The following is a 23,267-nucleotide window of genomic DNA, read 5'->3' on the forward strand; positions in this document are numbered from 1 at the left end:
TAAATTGCATGAAACAATTACACATAACGGTATAACTATACTCTATTATATAACTATTCGATTATAACAAAAAATGCTATTAAAATATGTTTGACAATGTTTATCAATATAAATAAGAGTATATTAATATAAATAACACAGATTTACATCATCATTGACCAGATTATGAGTATCCAAAAATGAAAATGAGAAAGGTTAAGGAGAATCAGGGCCTTTCAGTGAATTTAAAAGGAAGTGGGTGCAATGTCAGGGCAAAATATACAGTTCCTTGCACAGTTCCTGAAAATATTCTTTCCTTTAAAAGTCCAAACACACTGCACCTCATTCTACATGAGCCTCTTTTTATGAATTAGAAGCCTCGAGTGATGTCACTGCATGAACATTTAGTCACAAATCAAGCAAAGTCGTTTCGAATCATTTGGCTTTGGGCTTTGAAAAATACATAAAAACAGAGCATGCAATTAATGCACATGTGCACAGGCACACTCATGTACTCAAAGAGAGACACAATTATCACACACTTTAAAATATTCTATGAAGAGAAAAAAAAAGTAGTTTAGGCCCATTCCGAGCGTAACATTCTCTCTCTCGCACACACACACTCGCACATATGCTTACTCACAAATCCTGAGATTTTTTTAAACCAATGCTCCATCACATACAAGTTTAGATGCCTAGATCCCACTTTCAGTAGATGTTCCTATGCCAGTCCACTGCAACTGGATGCAGATTTCTGCAAATGGTGAAAAAGATGGTCCTACGGTCCACCGTTGTAGGAATAATCTGCCTTATTGTGCATTACTAGCTTGTTGTCCACAAAGTAAAAGCTGTCGGATTGTGTCTCATAAGGGTGAAGGATCATTTCACGCACTGTTGAGGGATGCAAGAAACACAATGTCACTTGTATTATGTCCTGCCACAAGATCACAACCCAATTGATAGTTATAAAGTCACACTCTGAGTTCATAATACATTTCTGACTTACTTATGTCTTCAGAGAGAGGTGGGAATTCATAGATGTGTTCGCAGGTGTTCTTACTGCTCGGGATGCAGAAGCCAAACTCAAAGTCAAAGCTCTTTAGCAGCTGCCCACGGAAATAGTGCCGCTCAATCATACGAAAGTTGTTGATTGGAACATCGCCTACAGTGAACTCCACCCTGTGGAGGTGGGGAAAGGACACATTTAAGGGTATGCCTACGCAATGAAATTGGCACCTACACTGTAAAAAATTATTTAGACAAAAAGTTACCTGGTTGCCTTAAAATTTTTGAGATTCAACAACCTTTATTTAGGGCTGTCCTCGACTAAGGATTTAGACATTCGAATCAGAATTGTCGAATATCTCTATGGTCGACTGATAGTCGAATCATCTGTGTGTGTGAATGGGTTGGGAGAGGCACGACACTTGTCAGCAGAAGGGTAAAACTATTTTTATTTTCCTTTACACACTGCACACAGGAAACACTTTTAATAAAGCGACCAAAACTGCCTGCCAACTGACAGACGAACTGACAATGGCTTTCTTATTTAGGATTAAATAACCTAAAAGGTAATGTGGTAGATAAACATTCATAAACCGTTTTCCCATAACATGTTAAAGCCGCGATCGAAACACAGAACATCACACAAATATAAAAAAGAACATTTTGATAAATAAACCTAAAAAAAAAAAACTTCATAGAGAGGAAAAGAACACTATGAGTGCATTTACATGCACGTTCTAAAGCCGCTTGTGCATAAAGCGGGTGAAGGACGCGAAGCTCAGCCCCGCGCGCCTCAGGATCTCACACCGCCACCTGACGCGCACATACACGCGAGCTCAATTTTGAATTGACTGACAGATGAGCTGCACGAAAGCGCTCTGTGGTGCGGCAGGATTTTAAACAACTTCCTGAGTGGCTGCGGACAGGCGCTGAATGCTGCCGCCGGTCACCGGTGTGTGTAGGCTACACTCATTGAACGTGTTCTAATTTTAAAGGTGCGGTGCAAAGCTCAGCGCCCTTAAAGGTGTCGCACACCGATGCTCAGCTCAGCTCAGCGCTGCGACACGTCTTTATAACACTAATTTCGAGCACCCCCATATTGCCAAAATGCTATGATCCTTGTTTCATAACTCCCGTGAAGATTCGACCGTGAGATCGGTGGTCGAATTAGGCTCCGCATATCGATGCATCGAATCTTCGACTTTTCGGGGTCACCCCTACCTTTATTAAAATATTATTAAAAGATTTTGTACGCATATTGGGTAATTGTGTGTGTTTTATTTCTGATGACGCAGTGAAACATGCCAAATGCTATTTTCATGATTTATACATTTTTTATGTGGTTCAGATACAAAAATATTTTGAGTTTCTATTTATTAAACAAATTTCCTTCATTGTATCAACTCAAATTTTTAATTTCAATAAACTCAAAATTTGAAGGCAACCAGGTTACTTACTTTTTAAGTTAAACCAACAAAAACCAACCAAATTTTTTTACAGTGTACACATGTGTAGGGAATGGAGATGTTTTGTTTTAGGGGTCTTACTTGGGAGCCCCAATCACCTCTGAGTTTTAGAAAAACGGACAATGAAATTAAGGAGTGGAATTTGCATGCCTAGCTACTCTCCGGTATATAAGACGGCAGCATTCATCCACCCAAAATGCAAACAAGTGCTTAAAGTCAGAGAAGAGTGGCACTGGGGCAGGACTGTGAACCGTGCCCCGCACCCAGGAACCAACCGCAAGCACTCAGGGCAAGGTGGAGGGACATTAAGAGGGACCAACGGCATTATCCGGGAGCTCAATGGCTCGCGACATACAGAAGGAGTGGGAGGTCCTTGGGGACTGGCCCAGCGGAAGAGCTCCCACTATATACCCTTTTAAACAATGTCCTGTGCTGGGCAGAGGAACCAGGCTGGTAACAGCAGAGGGATCTCCATCCTTCACAAAGAAGGAGAGTCATAATTGCAATGTCACAATAGTCATATTCTCACAGTGAGCCGATGAACCATCCTCGAAAACCCTCTCAGCATGCTCACGGCCCACATATGAGAGAGCAATCGTGGCCATCGGACGGGCCAGGAAATCCAGAAACAGCATCTTTAAAAATGCGCTCTCCGCCCATGCTTGTTCTTTTAGGGAAATAGATCCCTAATGTCAGTCGACGTAATTGTTGAACGTGACTGACAGATGGGAACTATCCTAATTTCTCCCGTGTGACACAGCGGGTCATGTGTTCAAGTATTCATCATGGTCTTTTTCACTTGGAAGGAAGTTTTAAGTTGTGAAACAACATGTTTTCATAGTACAGTTAACCCATTTATCTCAAAATTGTATTCCTTTTGATATGACTCTTTTAAAGATTAAGTCAGACAGACTCAAGTGTGATTTCAGGCTAATTTTAGGTTGCAATTTAGGATCAAGTGTAATCCTGTGACTGATTGCACTTACGTGGCGCCAACCTGGCGTAGTCGGAGGAAGGCGGGGGTGAACTGGTAACGCACAAAACGTCCGGCGTTCTGGTCAAAGTCTGTTCTGTCCTCCCCACTCTCTGTGAATCAGAAAGGGGTCTGCATTATCGAATGAGCCTTTGAAGGGCTCTTGTGCAGCGCACTGCATCTAAATGTAAATCAGGGCTTCATGGGAGAAAAAAAATCTAGGCGAGCCTTGCATTTAAATGCGCAGGAAGTGAGGAAGTGAATTTGAGAGGTCTGGTCCTTGCCTTACCTGTTGTAGGGGGTTTGGTGATCTCAAACAGAACTGTGCCAGTCTCCATGTCTCGGATTTTGAACCTGGTGAAGTCGATCTTGTGTATGTTCTGCTCTGGACCGCAGAGGTAATCTATGGAAACAAAAGCCAACCGCAGCGGTTCAAGATGTGCCTCAGATATGACTCTCATTACATCAACATTTGTAAGATAATGAAATATGAATGGAACATTAACATAGATGTGATTCTCTCCGGACTTGTCACAACATTTCAAAATATATAGCTAACCAAATTTTAACACTTGGTATGTGTGCGTGACATAGGTCACGTGCATCAAGTGAGCTATCAAAGACATGCCTCGGGGCTGAGCAAACGCTGAGAGCTGTAACCTTGTGTGATAGACTGCAGGGACAAAAAGAGCTATTTCTGTTCTCGCTGATGTTGTATGGAAATGACATTGATGATGACCATACACCTCCTCATTTCATTACTTGCCTGCAGAGACTGATGCTGTTTAGAAATGCTGTCAGAACATTAGGGAAAAAAGTATACCGTCAGGCATTATTCAATTATTAGACATTATTAAACACACTGGGCTTTCGTTTTCAAACATTTAGTTTAAAATGAGCTGCAGTTGGTTGGATATTTTATAATACGATTTTCCATGTAATATTATAATATGCTTTAGTGCGTGTATATATATTTTCTTTATTAATATTTTAAGTTAACTGTAATAGGCACCATCCCCTTTGGTATCCTTGGGTCCCAGTTTGAAAATCTAATGTAATGCTATACAGTCATTTTTTAAAGTGTGACTTTAAAGTGTAACTGTCCAAATCATTTTGGTGTCTGCTATTGTGGGGATTTATTTGCAGTCCGGATTTGGTGAAAAGTTTGGCCCATTCCACTCTTATCGTGCCCTTTAACGTCCATCCCTTTTTCCTCATGCCAAACTCCCGAAGGAGGCATATGAGGTGCGAGGAGCAGCTGTGTCAGCCCTCTTCTCCCCGGGATGGATTATACCTAAGAAGCTTACAGTGTTCCCCATCACATGGTGCAGATTGGGAGATACTAAGTGGATTTAGGACAACTCTAACTTTTGAGAGGTCCATCTCTGCTAGAATGACATTGAGATGAATGTATTATTTTCTTCCCATGGGACAATGAATCATAACAGTGTTGCTCTGTAGTGCAAACGCCCCACCTATCTTCCACCCAAGCATCCTGTTAGTTAACAGATGGGCAACACTGGATTTAGCCCATCACTTGAGGTATTTATAGCTCCTCTGCTTAAAAAGTGTGCCAGGTTGGGACAGGAAAAGCAAAATGCAAACATCTGCTCTGGGGCTTTAAAACAGCTTTGTGGTTTATTAATGAAATAATTAACCACTCAATATAAGGAATAAAAACAATTATGCGGATTTCACAAGTTTTAAAAATGACAGCGTTCCTCAAAACGGTCACAAATCACATATTTGGTGATGAAAATAATAACTGATAATCAAGCATAGGTCATTCACAATAAACCTTCTTAAGGAATTGGTAGTTTTCTATCATGTCCTGCGGATATTGACACATTAACTGAGCACGAGAGCCAATTCTAAGTAGAACACTGGAACTTGAACAGACAAGAAAGAGACACATCGCATATTTCCCTGCGTATTAATGCGCTTGCCAATACCACAAATCATGCTTGATATATCAACATTTTTATAGCCCTCAGTGAACTTGTTCATGGAAATGTTTTGCTCTGTTAGTGTTTACTTCACCTCGTAATTTTGGCACACAGTGGGACCGATCTGAGGTAACACTACTGTGTGTGAGAGTGAGTGCAAAAATAAAAATAGTCAGGATAATTGAAAGGTGAAGGGAGGGAGACTACAAGAGACATAATGTGTATTTTTAGAAGTGTAAATCTCAGTAATTTAAATATATATGTTGCTTTGCTTTTTATATTGAGAATATAACATTTTAATAATATAACATTTGTGAACTGTAAAAAAGTGAAAATGTGCAATTAAGGAATTATTTCTCTCTGATGGTTAAAGATGGCCTTTTCTTGTGTAACCAATTGAAGCCAGTTTGATCATTCATATTAAGCTATATTTCATTTCTGTGATTATCTGACAAAAAGTGAAATGTGCAATTCATTATCAAGACAGAAAAAAAAAAATCAAGTGTCAGTGTCAATGTAGCTTTCTAAACCACAAAGGCGCCGCGCTCCACTGCTTTTAACGCTGTCACCTAGCAACATATCTTCTGATACCAATCCAGAATAACTACCACCTGTTATTTTAAGGTAAACAAAAGGAACTGCTCTGTGTAACAATCACAGATTATGAATAAAACAGCATCCATTTACAAGAAGAGACTGGTTCATTTAGATTTATGAGGCATAATGTGCATATCTAAACACCATAATTCATTCTTTATTACGTAATGTTTCCAAACACTTGAAGTAAAGCGTCAAATTGAGCAGTTAATCAAAAGATTATGGGATGATGCCATGTAACCATTTGCTAAAAAGCCAATCCACTTCCCTAATGAAAGTGTAACAACACTTATTAACATAACTTATATTTATACTATTTATCACTTCATGCATAAATATACTCTGTGCTCTTATTCAACAGTAACATGAGACAAAGAAGACAAATGCAATGTATAAATAGTAAACAACCTGAAGCAAGCAAACACATACATGTCCACCTTCCTTAGAATAGCAGCCTGTATCCTTAAACAAGAGCAGATTCTATTTTTAGAGCACTAATCCAAGTGATTAGCCAGACACCAGATTTTCTTCCATTTAGAAGAAGAGTGGCATCTAAATGTGATGTCGTAGCACATCTCTTAGGCATTTCTTTTGTGCATTTGTAAATATATTTATTTAAGAGATGTTTTAAATCACAACTCAGAAGATGAGAATAGAATACACTATTGATTTATCAACCATAAACCACTTGCATTTCAGAGCTAATGACTCGCAACAAAAAGTGGTGGCAAACATGAGACAGCGTAGCTATTATTTCCTAGTGAAATATTCTTTATGGACTGTGAGAAGTCATGTGAGAAGAGTAACATTAATGCAAATGTCTTTCGGGGCTGTGCTGTAAAACGGTTGTATCAGTAGAAACTGTGCATTTGCATTCCACAGATCTGATCTTTGATCAAGTATGTTTATTTTAGTTCCAGATATGATGTCTTGCATGCAGGATCAACAAGTAAAACATCTTCAACAATTTGTCAAAACACCAACTCACAAGTAATATTGAGTCATCCAGTCATACTAAAGTTTAGCACCCAAGTTCCTTTGCATGAGGTGACGAATGCGGATTGGTCAAAGATCATAATATACAAACCCAGAAAGGTCCTCTTTTGAACTGCATTAGTTCAGAGAATTAGTAGTCATATCAAATGTTAACACCATGCAGTATGATTGATCCTCAACAATCATCAGATTGATCTGATTATGTTTACTCTTCAACGTAAGAAATTAGGTTCTTCTTCATTTCATTGAAATCTAGATTATTATATAGATCCTTAACCACATGTCTGTCAGTGTTATTTTATTATTGAAAAACTATTGTAGGTTTTATTGATATTTGAAATTAGTTTATTATTATTTTTTTTTTAAGTTTTTCTGTTTTCCTTTTAATTTTAGTCAAACTTTTTTGTAATTTGTTTTTAAATCTCTAAAATGTAGTTTTGGTCATTTTAATACATTTAGCTGAACTAAATGTGACTTTGAAACTATAAATAAGTTTTTTGATATTTTATTTTATTTCTGTTCAAATGTAGTGTAGCCAATTTTTTTTAAAAATGGTTTTAATTAACTAAAAAAATATATTATTGTATGCTTCTTCAGAAAGAATTATTCTGCCAACAGTATTGTGTTATGTGCATTATATGTGTGTGGCACAATATACACACATAGGGACATACATCATACAGTCATTAAAATATAGAGGCAAAGTCCGTTTTCAGCAAGTATAATCATAACTTGCTTAATCTTACACCTTCATTAGCAGCAGTGAAGCCTATGGATGCACCCTATAATGCTAATTCTATCAAACAAATTAGAATTATTCCGTTTCGGTATTTGTTTAAAATATTATATTCTCGATTCTCCGCCCGTTCATCAGTAAACTTAAGTCGCCATTGTCATGAGTAGGCTACATGGGAATATCCATATTGTTTATATACCAAAGACGAGCCGATTGATACTATACGGATCACTGGCTTCGTTCGACCACAAAATGAGGACCGTACTAAGACGTAAGCGCTAAATGAAAACGTTACATCGACGTCACATTTTAAACGAAGACGCTCCATCCTAAATTAAGTTTCGTACAAGAATGTCACGGCGCGAGATTGCACAAAAAAACGAACGCATGACTAAACATGCCATTTTCGCACTGGTCAAATATGCAACAGTGTGTGAGCTAGCAGAGCAGCTCGTCAGCGTGCGATTGTTTTCGGAAGCTTCCTGTTTGAGAGTGCCATTGATATGACTGAACTTACTGTCTGTGATCTTCTGCAGCCCGAGTACATCATCCGGCGTTATTTCTGTGTTTTTTAACAAATCCTCTTCAGTCGTACACAGGACACCCGCGTCGCAGCCTTGCTTCACTTTCATGTCTAAATGCGATAAGATGCTGCTATCCGTGCACGAGTTGCAGTCTTCGCACCCAACCTTTCTGGCAAGGGCCGTTGTTGGTTTTCCTCACCTCTGTTGCTGTGTTATGCGTCCTGGTTATTTAACGCAGGCTCTTTACTGATACAAGAATAGCGCATTCACCTCCCCCAGCCAGTCAGTCTTCTAAAGATGTTGTGTTATTTTACTCCTTTCCTAAGTCGAGGGACTCTCGCTCTGTAATCTGCATGTCTGTCTGTCTGCTGCTGAAGGTATTAGAGCAACCACTTCATGTAATCGAGCAAACCCCGAGAGAGATAACTTAGCGCGGAAGGAAGTGGGCAGATGGTTCACTCGCTTCGTTTTAAAAGTAAATGTCTGCTGTCTCATATTGGTCAGACTTGTTATGCTCTATAATATGGACACACAACTTGCATATATATATATATATATATATATATATATATATATATATATATATATATATATATATATATATATATATATATATATGTATATGTGTGTGTGTGTGTGTGTCTATATATATATATATATATATAGGCTATATAAATATATATGTGTGTGTGTATATGTATGTGTGTATATATATATATATATATATATATATATATATATATATATATATATATATATATATATGTGTGTGTGTATATGTATATATATATATATATATATATATATATATATATATATATATATATATATAATTTTTTTCCCATATATATGTGTATATATATGTGTGTGTGTGTGTGTGTGTGTGTGTGTGTGTGTGTGTGTGTGTGTGTGTGTGTATTAGTATTTTCTACTTGTAAAAAAACAATAATCGTGCTTAAAAATCTTTTATTTTTGTTTATAACTTTTTTTTAGGAAATGTGTTTTTAGATGCCAGCATCCCTGAGAAAGATAAAATGTGGTAGGATCTCCTCTATTTCATAAATAAAGGGAGTCTGAAATCTGAAGAGGAAAATTCATTCTGTTCTCTTCTCGCATCCGGCCTGCCATGTTGAAAACTCCGTTCGTCACAATACCAGCTGAGCATCTAGATTCTAGAAGATGTGGTGTGATGAAGCAGGAGAAGGTTGAGTATGCTTGGGTGCTGAATTGCACCTCATTCTGTTTCGATGAATATTCCCAGCAGGGTTAAGCAGCTAAATGAGAAATTGATTCAGATTAGCTTTACTGTAGGTCATTTGTGGATGTTCATATGGTAGATAGAGATAGAGAGTTTAGCTAAAAACAAACACAAACACACACACACACACACACAAACAAACACACACACACACACACACACACACACACACACACACACACACACACACACACACACACACACACACACACACACACACACACACACACACACACACACACACACACACGTCATAATTTAGCAAAACAGCTAAACAAAACGGATGAAGCACTAAAATTGGGGCATAAAATAGTTTCATCTAGTTTCTTTACTTTTTAAAACTATAAGGGTTAGACATAGAATGGCTTTGCCGTTCTAAGAAGTGGTTCTGCAACTAGTCGTAACACATGATTGTTAATTCTTGTAGGTAAGGTGTATACTGAGCTGCTATTTTGATTATGAAGGACCCAAGGCCTTGTTGTATTCACCTGTCCATGCCACGTGTCATGTCTTATGCCATCTCGAAGCAGCCTCTGTGATGCGTCTGCATGTCCCTCACTCTGCGCACAGATTGGATCTGGGGATGATTGGCACCCCATTCGTTCCAGTGTTTATAGGACCCAAATTCAAACAGGTACTGATAGCCACGGTAGCCAGGGTACTGATATCCAACCCACCTACAGTAGGAATGAGCATATGGTAATTCATGAGCTGACATCAAACGCCTAAATAATATTCATCTCTTGTAATAGTAAATATAAGAAATGGTGAATCACTTACGTTCCACCATTTACTTGAATGCTGGCGACTCTGTCCTGGAAGCTGTAACACCACAAACTTGGGATGTCCTCATCAGAAACCTCTATCTTACGGCCATCAAAGTTCATGCACTCATAAAGACAGATATTATGGTCCTGTGGGTCCTACATGGAGAAAGAAACAGTTGACTGTTTGTTTCTACTGGCCTTCTATTATTAATTGGTTATTGTTAGTGATAAAGTGGGAAATGGAATGATATAATGTTCACCCACCATTCTGACAGGCCGGACAGACATGAGGCGATCACATCGGTAGCTGTTGGACCAAGTGTCCCATCGAGGGTATTCTCCCCTCTCCAGCATAAACATCTCACCGGTCATATTCTGTTGCTCAAAACCTACCCATCTACAAGACAGTAGAGGGCAAACATACTTTAAAGGATCTGTTTACATCAACCTCTTGCACATTATGAAATATATATTTAAACAGTTCAAATGTTTCCCTTGATTTTCTTTTATTCTATTGACAAGAGTTAACAATTTGAAAAGGATTGTACATTGTTCCATTTGAAAAGGATTGTACATTGTACATTTTTAAATAATTTTCAGTGTGTGTGTGTGTGTGTGTGTGGGGGGGGGGGGTCATTTGAATATACTCCCAGGTTACTACTGATACAAAGCCATATGCTAAATCGCTGAAGTAACCCTTTAAAGAACGCAACACACAAGTCTCGTGGACATCCTGTAGAATCAGATAAGGATTTTGAAACTCCTAAAGTGTTTCCAGATAAGTGTGCCATATGCGTCAGATGTTCAGGCAATGGTCGATGGGCTTGACGTCTGAAGGCCGTTACATACTCTGCAAAATGTCTCACTCCAAGCCCTGGTTTGGGAGTTCTCGCAGCTTGTTCTTTTACTATTGACACATAATCTGAGCAGATTTTTTTTTCTTGTGGGTGTCCAAGAACTATTATGTGATTGGTCAGAAATTTTAAGTGGGTGGGGTTAATGCGGAGAAACGGATATCATGTTCTTGCCACCTCGAGAAAACTAAAAAATGTTGTTGTTCTTGTGGCTTATGTACCAAAGCTTGAGGCTGAGACTATGCTCTCTAAGGCTACATTTATTTGATGAAAAATACAGTAAAAATAGGGGAACACTACAATAAAGTCTCATTTGTTAACATTCGTTAATGTATTAACTAACATGAAATATTTATTAGATTTGATTGTCGCGATGCTGAACTCACAATACAATATTATGATTGTGATACATGCTGGTTACCCAATGCACTGGACAATGGTGACACCAGAATTAAAATATTCATGATTTTATATATATTTACACACACACACACACACACACATACACACACACGCACACACACACACACACACACACACACACACACACACACACACACACACACACACACACACACACACACACACACACAATACTTTAATTGAGTCCTCACTCAATTAAAGTATAGGTTCTTTAAAAAAATGGACACAACTTTACTGGCCCATGTGCACACATCATATAATGCATATGATTTGTGAGATGAGTACTTACGGCCCACACTCCACTCTGATGGAGCCCACACGGTTTAGTCCCTTGTCACAAATGTTACGGCACTCTCCACTCAGCTCCATCATGCGCCCTTGGAAGTTCTCGTACTCAAACAGATATATCTGATCAGAGAGATCATACAGTAAAGGCAAATCATTCAGTGAGTGCTTCTTGTACAAAACACGTGTAATGGCAATATTAGAAGAAAAAGTGAGAATCTGATAAGAGCATGATGGGACAGGCTTGACATACCCTGTGGGAGCTCATTCCCGGGGCAGAGCGACTCCCCATACTTCCTTGTACAGCAGTGTGTGACATGGTTGAAGCTGCAAACGACAGAACAGAGAGAAATTAAGACGAAATGTTCCAGTCAATTCCTCCTGGCTATTTACAAGAACACATTTGTAGAGAAACCATGAAAATCAGTCATGTTACATTTAATGGTCTGTTATATAAATCAATAAGCGTAGTAGAATCTTCTTTACTCAAATCAGAAAAAAACACCTAAATCTGTATATTTATCTTTACATTCCCCAAATCACAACAAGCGTATTTAAAGGGCAGCCTCTCTGAAATGAATAAATGGATTTTGATACAAAAATACTATAATTATAATAACTGTTATTACTGTTTAAAATATTCTTTTTATTTTAAAATGTAATTTATTTCTGTGATAGCACTTTTCAGCCTCCGATACTCCTGTCTTCAGTGTCACATAATCTTTCAGAAATCATTTTATCTAATCTTCTATACCCAAATCACACACACACACACACACACACACACACACACACACACACACACACACACACACACACACACACACACACACACACACACACACACACACACACACACACACACACAACACAAACACAAACACAAACACACAAACACACACACATGTTTGTTTTTGTGACATATGGGGACATTCCATAGGCGTAATGTTTTTTTTTACTGTACAAACTACATTCTATCTGCTTTTTTACTTTCTAAAAAAACTCATCCTGTATGATTTATAAGCATTTTGAAAAGTGGGGACATGGCCAATGTCCTCATATTTCACCCTCTCCTTGTAATACCTGTCATACCCATGTCATTATACACATTTGTGTCCTCATATGTAACAAACACACACACACACACACACACACACACACACACACACACACACACACACACACACACACACACACACACACACACACACATACATTAAAAAGCTTATTTAAAGGGTGGCCACTCTGAAATGATTGAAATGACCAATCAGACCTCACCAAAACTTTTGCAGTCAGAGGAATGGAATGTAAAAGGAGTGCTGGCGGAGGAAAAGATGCAAGGCCTGAATGTACAAGGGCTTCAGGCTTCGGATGGGTTCTATATACATATATATATATACTATGCCAGCAGTACTTCTAGAGCAGAATGAGACCAGGCTATTGGATGAAAGTGATGGCCGTTTGTAGGGTTTTGGAGTGTAGGCTTATCTATGTGACCCTGCTGACTCTGCTCATTGCTTTGTTCCAGGCTACGGCTGGATGTCTGATGTCTACCTCCATCAGCAAAAAGCGTGGCACTCCATGGCCCCATCTCTTTAACACTCTCTCTCACACACACGCTCATTCACTCTCTACAGCATGGTTAGCAATGTGCTGACCTCAGTAGACTGGCCACAGACCTCTCCATTGAGAGAAAGAGGACTTGTTGCCGTTGTGTGAAGCTTCAGTAGTTTTCTGGGTGGTTACAGTTATATTTTATGTTGTCATGGATTTTGGAGCTTATGTTTGAAGTAAAAGTTCCCACATGTCTTCTACTTTTCCTGACTATTAAATATTAAACAAGACACAAATAGTGATGCATTTAATTATTCGCACATTCGACCATCAACAAATCCAAAATGCTTCTCTTCGTAGAACTATACTGAAACTTACCCAAAAATTTGCAGAATTATAAATCCATTTTAATTACTTGAATACCATAATTCACACATTTCATTTTACTTAGTCATGCACCTCGTAGAGCGGCACCGGGCCCCATCCATGCAGCCTGCTTTGCATAAAGTCAAAGGAGTGGGCAGGACATGGATGTTGAATGGATGTGCTTGTAAGGGCCTGTTGCGTGTGTATGCATATGTGAGGGAGAGCGTCTGTATGTGGGCGAGTATGTAAAGGCAGGTGGAAGTGGGTCGTTGAAACATTCTGTAGCTTTCACTGTGCTGAGAGGAGAGCAGAAAGGTCTCAATGCAGCATGTAAACAGAATTTAAATGATAGATAATATTTAAGGATACCTACAATTATTTTTGTTGTTGCTTTCAAAATTTGTACCAAGCATTTTTGGCTTGAAAGAAACTTGAATGTATACCTCAGTGAATCTCTGTGTCTTTGCTGGAATGATCTCAAGTCGAAACAGCTTGCTTGTGTTTCTGCAAGCATGTGTGCTTTGCCGTACACTCCGGTCATATGTAAAAGCATGCATGGAATCACTGTGCCTGGCATCCACTCCGGTGACAGATGCCAGTAGGCATGATGCCTCCCTGGCTACGGCAGATGGCATTGTGAGCTGGGTAAAGCCAAAGGCTCAGTCCAAAACAATGAGGCCTGAGGCAAAGTGCTGACTCCTGCCTGCCCTGTGGCCAATCTTCCCTTTCTGTCATGCTACATATAAATAGAGCCCTTAGTTGGAGGTCTGGAGACCGTTGTGTGGAAGTCCTGAGCGCTTGCAGCTATTTGTTTGGTAGGTCAGGTAAGCCCTTCATGTTAGTCCTTTCAGCCGCTGCTGTCATCTTTTAGTGTGCTTTGCTGATTTGCAGAACTCTATTGGAGGTGCGCACAATTGAAAACCCAAAACAAAGCATATGGGTATCTTTTATAATATATGCATGGACAATAAATAAATTATACAATAAAATAAATATTTTTAAATTAAAATGCTTTGCATAATGTAAAACAATCTTGACATTGAGTCATTGACATTTTTTTAAATGCTTCTACACTGTAAAAAATTATTTAGAAAAAAAGTTACCTGGTTGCCTTAAAATTTTGAGTTCATTGAAATTAAAATTTTGAGTTAATACAATGAATATTTTTTGAGATTCGACAACCTTTATTAAAATATTATTAAAATATTTTGTAAGCAAATTGGGTAACTGTGTGTGTTTTATTTCTGATGACGCAGTGAAACATTCCAAATAGTGCTATTTTCATGATTTATCAAATTTTTTATGTGGTTCAGATACAATAATATTTTGAGTTTCTATTTATTAAAACAAATTTCCTTCATTGTATCAACTCAAATTTTAATTTTCAATAAACTCAAAATTTTAAGGCAACCTTAAAATGAAATTAAAAATTTGAGTTGATACAATGAAGGAAATTTGTTTCACTGCATCATCAGAAATAAAACACACACAATTACCCAATATGCTTAAAAAATCTTTTAATACTATTTTAATAAAGGTTGTCGAATCTCAAAAAATGTTCATTGTATTAACTCAAAATTTCAATTTCAATGAACTCAAAATTTTAAGGCAACCAGGTAACTTTTTTTCTAAATAATTTTTTACAGTGTAGGTTACATCTGATATTTTAGAAATTGCTGATATAATCTATAGTTTTTGTGCATAATTTTTTTAATTAAGGCCACACGGTTTAGCTATAAATCAGTCTATTTCAGTAGCTGTGGTTTTATTCGGTTATGTTTCGATGATATCTTCTAAATCAGCAAAGAAAATCAGTGTGATGTATTTTGTAAACTTGTTGGAGCAACAAAGACATTTAGCTGCGATATCTTTCTTGTTCCTTATCCCTAGGCTATTTGTACAGTTGATAAATTATATACAACCCATGCATGTTTTTTTTTCTTCATATCTGTATTGTTCAGGTCTATCAGCATTGAGATATCTTCAAGGATGGCTCTGACTAATCCCATGCCATTGGGGCCATGGAAGGCAAGTAAACACTTGATGCCTATGAAATAATGACAGTTTAAATACAAAATAATAATTGAATCACATCAATTTTATTTCTGTGAATATGTGTAGCTCACAGTCTATGACCAAGAGAACTTCCAAGGCAAGCGCATGGAGTTCACCTCAGCCTGTCAAAACATAATGGAATGCGGCACAGACACTGTCCGCTCTTTGAAAGTGGAGTGTGGCGCGTGAGTAATGCATACTAACTAAAAGAGACCATGCCACACTTCAGTTGTTGTTATATTGTATATATAGTGTTTTAGCACTTTGAGATTTTGTTTAATATAAAGTGCATTATAAATAAAATGTATTATTATTATTATTATTATTATTATTATTATTATTATTATTATTATTATTATTATTATTATATCATGCTAATTAGAGGTATTACAACCTAACTAGCCTAACGCATTTTAAAAACTTTACATTTTAAATAATATTAAAACAATGTGTAAAATTGTATGTATTTTTGGATATAGAATATTTGTACACACCCCATCATTTGAATGAATTTTCAGCATCATTACTCACATGATCCTTAAGAAATCATTCTAATATGATGATATGATTGTTGCTTAAGAAACATTTCTTCTTATTATCAATGCTGAAAACAGTTGCGCCGCTTAATATTTTTGTGGAAAATGCACCGTGATGCATTTTTTTCAGGGTTCTGATGAATAGAATGATCAAAAGAACAACATTCATCAAGTCCTTGCTTTCAATTTAATGCATCCTTGCCGAATAAAATTATGAATTTCTTTTAAAAAATCATACTGACCCCAAACTTTTGAACTGTAGTGTACTCATATATATTTATTAAATAAAAATATAGATTCTACACATTTTATTTATCTTATAGATTGTTTTTTCAAGGTCTCTAGTTAAAAATAAAATAAAAAATTGGTTCACTTCTGCAGACAGATTTACTGCAAACTATACCTATGTAACCCCTTTATCAGCTGGTCTTGTAATTTTCTGTGTGCATGCATCTATTGAACAGCTGGGTGGGCTACGAACACTCCAGCTTCTGTGGGCAGCAGTTCATCTTGGAGAGAGGCGACTACCCTCGCTGGGAGTCTTGGAGCGGCAGCAATGCCTACCACATCGAGAGGCTAATGTCCTTCCGGCCAATCTGCTCTGCTGTGAGTCTGAAACCGTATAAGCTAATCAGTGGCAAAATGGTTTAACCATCTCTCCAAAAAAAATACAATCTCTTCCACTGTTATGATCTACGCAGAACCACAAGGAGTCAAAGATTAACATCTTTGAGCGGGAGAACTTTATCGGACATCATGGGGAGATAACTGATGACTACCCCTCTCTCCAGGCCATGGGCTGGTCCTCCAATGAGGTCGGATCAATGCAGGTGCAAAGTGGGGCGTGAGTACCATACTCTCTCCTTCTCTCTCTCTCTCTCTCTCTCTCTCTCTCTCTCTCTCTCTCTCTCTCTCTCTCTCTCTCTCTCTCTCTCTCTCTCTCTCTCCCTCTCTCTCTCTCTCTCTCTCTCTCTCTCTCTATATGTATATATATATATATATATATATATATATATATATATATATATATATATATATATATATATATATACATATACATGGCATTTCGTTTTCTTCTTTTTTTGTTTAAAGCTTTTTTTTAATTTATTTTAATGGCACAGTTAACACAGCACTGTAAAAAAAAGTTTTCTCAGATAACCTTAAAATGTGCTTCATATTTTCTAAATGAATGGCTTTCTGAAATTCTGAAAAAAATTCTGTTTTCAAAAATATACATTTTCACTAGGTTACATCAGGGGTAAAATAAAATGAAAATAGCACTTTAAAGTCACCACGAAATAAAAATTGACCATTCATAATCCATAATTAAAATGACGTCCTCACCCTCTTACATCGACATCTCTTCTTTTCTCTGATGATGAGTTTACTGGCACGAGGGCGGGACAACCTGTCACTCACATGACATGACATCACATCACAGCAATAGCAAACACAAACCATCCAACAATCCATTCAATTCCCCATTGACAAAATAAAGTCCCTCCATTTTTTCTTGTTCGAGAAGTTGTTTCATGGGAGACTCTTCACGATAAGGAAGAAAAGACTATTGCAACTTCTGTCATGAAGACTTTAAAGGGACAGTTCACCCAAAAATTATATTTCTGTCATCATTACTCACCCTCAAGTTGTTCCAAACCTGTATGAATTTATTTCTTCTGGGGTCCATAAACTGTTTAGTTACTCACATTCTTCAAAATATCTTAATTTGTGTTCGGCAGAAGAAATAAATTCATACAGTTTTGGAACAACTTGAGGGTGAATAAATTATGGCAGAATTATCATTTTTGGGTGAACTATCCCTTTAAAGTTCTAGCATGATGTAGTGTGTACAGGTCTGGTATAAGGGATGTTTATGCTCAGGTGGCTGAATTGTCCATCTTATAAAAAGAGGTTTTGCTCAGCAAGAAAAAAAAAGAGGCTGTAACCTTGGAATATTTGAAATACTTGAAATATTACATTTGAGATGTCAAGTTTGCATTTGTCCTGTGTTTTCTCGCTGCATGTAGCTGGGTTTGTTACCAGTACCCCGGCTACCGTGGTTTCCAGTACATCATGGAGTGTGACCACCATGGGGGCGAGTACAAACACTACAGGGTGTGGGGCTCCCACGCTCAGAGCTTTCAGGTGCAGTCCCTCCGCCGGGTTCAGCAGTGAGGGCAGCTTGCCCAGCTCTCTTCCTCCCTCCCCCAACTCTTCCTCTTCTTCCTCTTCCCCCATCTCTTCCTCACCTCCACCCCTTCATTCCGATACCGGAAAGCCCAGCACAGGCTGAACGTCTGGTGCATTCGGCAAATGTTTACAGCGCTTCCTTCTTTCTGGATGCCATCGATTAGAAAGAAAAGAGTCAGAGGAAGAACTTGAGCGGACTGATTCTGTGAGCGGCACAGTGGTGGGATTTAAGCTTTGCTTCTCATCACAGTGATGCAGTCTGTGCAAAAGAGATCAATAAAGGGTACACACATGAAAACCAACCATTGTGAGAGTTTGTTTGATGCATGTAGTGTAGTTTGAAACTTTGTAAAATGGCCAAAATTCAAAATGTAACCATTATTAGCACCAAAATATACTATTGTTAAAGAGTTGATTTTCAATGAGTACAGTGACAAAATAGGGTGCAAAGCTGAAGATATGAATAAATAAAAGCTTATTGTTGTTTTCACCAAGGTTTGGGTGCGATGTTGATTTTCTTTGTCACCCATTATGATTACATGCATTTTTATTTATTTATTTATGATTCATTTTGACAAATCTATTCACTTTAAGGAAGGAATGAATGTAAACTAAATGTTTGATTGAAATGATTTTCAGCTCCTTCGACTGAATTATCATAATCAGAAAAAAAATCTTAGATTTTTGACAAAACAATTATATTTTTCATATCACAGAGCAGTTGCTACAAATAAGTTAAAATATAAAATTATCTAAAAAAAATTAAATTAGTGTTGAGAGGTATGGTCTGAGGAAAGGTGTTTTAGGGGCAGTGTGTGATGATGATATAATATTGATGAGGAATAAATAAAATTAAATATGTATTTTTTTAAGTATCATTTACACACACACACACACGTGGATTTTGCGTACATCATAATATGAGATATACACAGAAAAAAGAAGAAAAAGAAAAGCACAATGACAGTGTAAATATCTTTTTCTTTTTTTAAATATCATTGAATAAATAATCATAATGCATAAAAGATTTTGCTTTTTTGTGTTATTCACTATAGGAGGCCTGAGGGATGAAACAAGATAGGCTATTTAAAGTCGACAAGAAAAAGAGGAAAAAGGAGATTTAAGCCTAGCTTGCGGATGAAAAATGTTTAACAACATATTTGAGAGATGAAAATTGTGGGATTTCATTATAGAAAAATATATATATTTAAGAAGAAAACTGTTGGTAAAATTAGTAGGGTTAGAGGAGCTTAATCAGCCCAAAATGTATTGGTTATACAATCACAAAAAACTGGGCAGATTTTTCTTCAACAAGTCCACAAAACGAGATTAACTGACAGGATGGATTTAATAATGAATTTCCTTAACCCTGTTGGATATCAAATGTGCAGACTTTTCTACAATTTAAAGTGAGACGTCTTCTGACGTAGAGAAATTGCGCCATCCAGCGTTTGTCAGAAGTTAAACCCGGAAGCTGGCGCTGGCCCTGGGCTGGCAGTTAGTTAGGAAAACCTAAAAACACAAACATTTGGGAGAAAGCAACGGAGCAAACACACGTACTCTCCTAAACTTTGAAAATTTGTAACATCTCTAAGGACTCTCTAAGGACATGTCTGTCCTGTTGTCAGTGCTGGCAGGTGTGCTGGCTGTATATATACTGATTTATTACAGCGTGTTTAAAGGAGCCAGGTTTAAGAGCAGCGTCACGTTAAAGGGGAAAACAGCAATTGTTACAGGTTAGTAACTTTTAAACCTTTTAATACGACACATGTAAGTTGCAATACATGTAATTGCTGTCCGTCGGAGTACATGTAACTTTGAGACCTCAGAGTTGAGTAATCAATAATCTGTATGCAGGCAGTAATACAGGCATCGGCAAATCCACAGCCTTGGATCTGGCCAAGAGAGGGGCCCGAGTGATCCTCGCCTGCAGAAACCAACAGAAAGCTGAAGCTGCAGTTTATGACATAAGAAAGGTGAACTCATCCATTAACCTCAATTCCTCCCAGTTCTTACTACACTGAAATAAGTCTAAAAAAAAGGAACTTGCCGTGTATCCCTTAGGAAAGTGGGAACTCTGAGGTACTGTACATGCATCTGGACCTTGCTAGTTTAAAGTCCGTGCGCGATTTTGCTGAGAATTTCCTGAAAAATGAACCGAGGCTCGACTTGCTCATCAACAATGCAGGTGACTTGAGAGTTAATCTGGTGTTAAGCATGCAAGATAATATGATTTTAAAGGGTTAGTTTCACTCTAAAATGAAAAATCTGTCTGTTAATTCATCACGCTCATGTTATTGAAAACCTGTAAGACCTTTGGTTATCTTTGGGACACAAATTAAGATATTTTTGATGAAATCGGAGAGTTCGCTCTCTGACCCTTCCATGTACAGCAATTTAATGGACACTTTCAAGGCCTGGAAAGGTATTAAAAACAATGTTAAAATAGACCATGTGACTACAATGGTTCAACCTTAATTTTATGAAGCGATAAGAGTACTTTTTGTGCGCAAAAAACAAACAAAAATAACGACTTTATTCAACAATTTCTTCATGTCTGTGTCAGTTTCTTATGCTGTTGACATAGTAAATAGAAATACAATGCAGAGTTATTTCGTGGTGGTGGAGGTTTCACGTGTCCACCACCACGACATGTGATGCTGACACAGGAGCTAGCCAATGTAAACTGTATTGGAGACTGACACAGACGAGAAGAAATTGTTAAATAAAGTAGTTTTTTATGTGTGTGTGCAAAGAGTATTCTAGTTGCTTAATACAATTAAGGTTGAACCACTGTAGTCACATGGACTATTTTAACAATGACTTTACAACCTTTCCAGTCTAGTAGGGGTCAGAAAGCTTTCGGATTTCATCACAATTTGTGTTCCAAAGATGAACGAAGGTCTTACAGTTTTGAAACCACATAAGACTAATTAATGATAGAATTTTCATTTTGGGTGAACTTACAGTTTAATGTCTAAGGTTTTCTCTTTAGGTCTTATCGCTTCAGGCAGAACTGAGGATGGTTTTGGCATGGCGTTTGGCGTCAACTATCTGGGTCACTTTTTGCTGACGCTGTTGCTGTTGGATCGTCTAAAGCAGGTGGAGCACAGCCGCATCGTCAACGTGTCTGCCCTGCTGCATCGGCTGGGTTCTATAGACTTCAACCTCCTCAACACGAACAAGGATCTGGTCACAGATCATTCGTCCTGGCACGCGTTCAGAGCCTACTGCCACAGCAAACTCTGCAATGTGCTCTTTACTCGTGAGCTCGCAAACCGCTTAGAAGGGACGAGTGTCACCTGCTATTGCCTGCATCCAGGTCAGTGGTCCTATGTATTTTTTGTGTGCGCCAACATGTATTATTATTCATCCACATTTTCTTCACTGTCTCACTCTCATCCATATAGGTGTCATAGCCACTGAGATTGGTCGGAATATGAATATGGCGCACAAGCTGATTTTCCCGATCATGTCCAAGCTGTTTTTCCTGGATCCGGAGGGAGGTGCACAGACCACGCTTTACTGTGCTTTGCAGGAGGGACTTGAGCCTCTGAGTGGACGGTACTTCTCCTCCTGCGCTCTGCAGAATGTTAGTGCTGACGGACGTGATGATGCCCTGGCCAGGAAGCTTTGGGAAGTGAGCGAGAGGCTGTGTGGCCTAGCCTAAGTGAGCTCACACAGGTTTGTGGAACAATAGAACTCCACACACAAAAGCCCAGTAACAGCATTATGAGTGTCTGCTGCTGAGGTTCTTCATTTAATTCTCTCCTCCTGTCACAGGTGTACTCATAGCTGAGGTGGCTGGTTTTTGCACTTAGTATATATTGCTTTATAATATGTTGTTGCTTTAAATTGATTCATTAAAATTATATTTAATTTAGGGGTTTACTGATATATTGACCATATTAAAATTTTCTTAATGGAATAAAAATATTAAATAAAACCTAAACTGATTTGGGCATCACAACATTATAATCTACGGAATGAAAAATGCATATCCATTTTCAGATTTGTAAAGATTATATCTAACATTAATAATATTATTATTTTTTGATTGACTTAGATCATGTTAGATCATGGTAAAAGTATTATACATGTAAAAATAAGACAAAGGAGCATAAAAATGAATTATAATGAAATTGAATACAATTTACAAAAGAAATTGGTTAATAACTAATGTTGTAGTTGTACCAATGTATTGTGCAAACCCTACTTTAAATTAAGTAACAATTATGCATAGCTTGGGGAACAGTAACCATAGTAATCTCCCTATGATTTGTAATGATAACAATTTTTATAGCAAATATGTAGAGGTGAAGTAGAGTTGTGACCTTTTATATTTTTGTAGTGGGGTTTTGTATGAATATTTTAAGTATCATTTCTCATGCTTTTGGTTGTGGGGTGAACTTATTAAAATATTAAAGATCAGAGAAAGATACCATGGTTGAATCTTTTACAATGAACAATTATTCTCTCTCTCTCTCTCTCTCTCTCTCTCTCTCTCTCTCTCTCTCTCTCTCTCTCTCTCTCTCTCTCTCTCTCTCTCTCTCTCTCTCTCTCTCTCTCTCTCTCTATCTCTCTCTTTCTAATATATATGTGTATTTTTAAACTCATGACAAATTCAAATACCTCATGTATTTGAAAATCAAAAGTATATGAAGTGTACAAAATATACTTTATGTATTTAAAGCCTGTTTACCTTGCCTGATGTGATGTTTTAACTATTTTGGTTCACTGGGGGGCAGTAGCGTGTC

The 23,267-nt window shown here is 37.6% G+C and overlaps 4 protein-coding genes across 5 annotated transcripts; 2 read left to right on the plus strand and 2 right to left on the minus strand.

The window, feature by feature from the left end:
- On the minus strand, positions 1-8,664 carry unc119a1 (unc-119 lipid binding chaperone a1). Its single transcript, XM_067450566.1, has 5 exons — positions 8,216-8,664; positions 3,713-3,826; positions 3,437-3,536; positions 986-1,158; positions 1-870 (listed from the first exon to the last, which is right to left on the minus strand). Exons 1-5 carry the CDS (start codon positions 8,328-8,330, stop codon positions 758-760), a joined length of 615 nt encoding a protein of 204 aa, XP_067306667.1. The 5' UTR covers positions 8,331-8,664; the 3' UTR covers positions 1-757.
- Positions 8,665-9,221: 557 nt separating this feature from the next.
- crybb1l3 (crystallin, beta B1, like 3) lies at positions 9,222-13,400 on the minus strand. The gene is made up of 7 exons (XM_067450801.1): positions 13,307-13,400; positions 12,063-12,136; positions 11,814-11,932; positions 10,512-10,644; positions 10,261-10,403; positions 9,969-10,157; positions 9,222-9,496 (listed from the first exon to the last, which is right to left on the minus strand). The coding sequence occupies exons 1-6, from the start codon at positions 13,398-13,400 to the stop codon at positions 9,992-9,994; spliced, it is 729 nt and encodes a 242-aa protein (XP_067306902.1). The 3' UTR covers positions 9,222-9,496; positions 9,969-9,991.
- Positions 13,401-14,413: 1,013 nt separating this feature from the next.
- Positions 14,414-19,334, plus strand: cryba1a (crystallin, beta A1a). 2 transcript variants are annotated; one of them, XM_067451725.1, is made up of 6 exons: positions 14,414-14,544; positions 15,691-15,757; positions 15,851-15,969; positions 16,785-16,926; positions 17,022-17,164; positions 18,348-19,334. In XM_067451725.1, exons 2-6 carry the CDS (start codon positions 15,719-15,721, stop codon positions 18,493-18,495), a joined length of 591 nt encoding a protein of 196 aa, XP_067307826.1. In that variant the 5' UTR covers positions 14,414-14,544; positions 15,691-15,718; the 3' UTR covers positions 18,496-19,334. The 2 variants fall into 2 exon arrangements, with proteins under 2 accessions (XP_067307826.1, XP_067307827.1); XM_067451726.1 differs by having other exon boundaries at positions 14,443-14,553.
- A 630-nt stretch (positions 19,335-19,964) lies between these two features.
- dhrs13a.3 (dehydrogenase/reductase (SDR family) member 13a, duplicate 3) lies at positions 19,965-22,951 on the plus strand. Its single transcript, XM_067450567.1, has 5 exons — positions 19,965-20,246; positions 20,368-20,486; positions 20,575-20,698; positions 21,506-21,832; positions 21,921-22,951. Exons 1-5 carry the CDS (start codon positions 20,120-20,122, stop codon positions 22,178-22,180), a joined length of 957 nt encoding a protein of 318 aa, XP_067306668.1. The 5' UTR covers positions 19,965-20,119; the 3' UTR covers positions 22,181-22,951.
- Positions 22,952-23,267: the final 316 nt, after the last annotated feature.

The sequence above is a fragment of the Pseudorasbora parva genome, chromosome 8 (assembly GCF_024679245.1).
Source record: "Pseudorasbora parva isolate DD20220531a chromosome 8, ASM2467924v1, whole genome shotgun sequence".
NCBI classification, from domain to species: domain Eukaryota; kingdom Metazoa; phylum Chordata; class Actinopteri; order Cypriniformes; family Gobionidae; genus Pseudorasbora; species Pseudorasbora parva.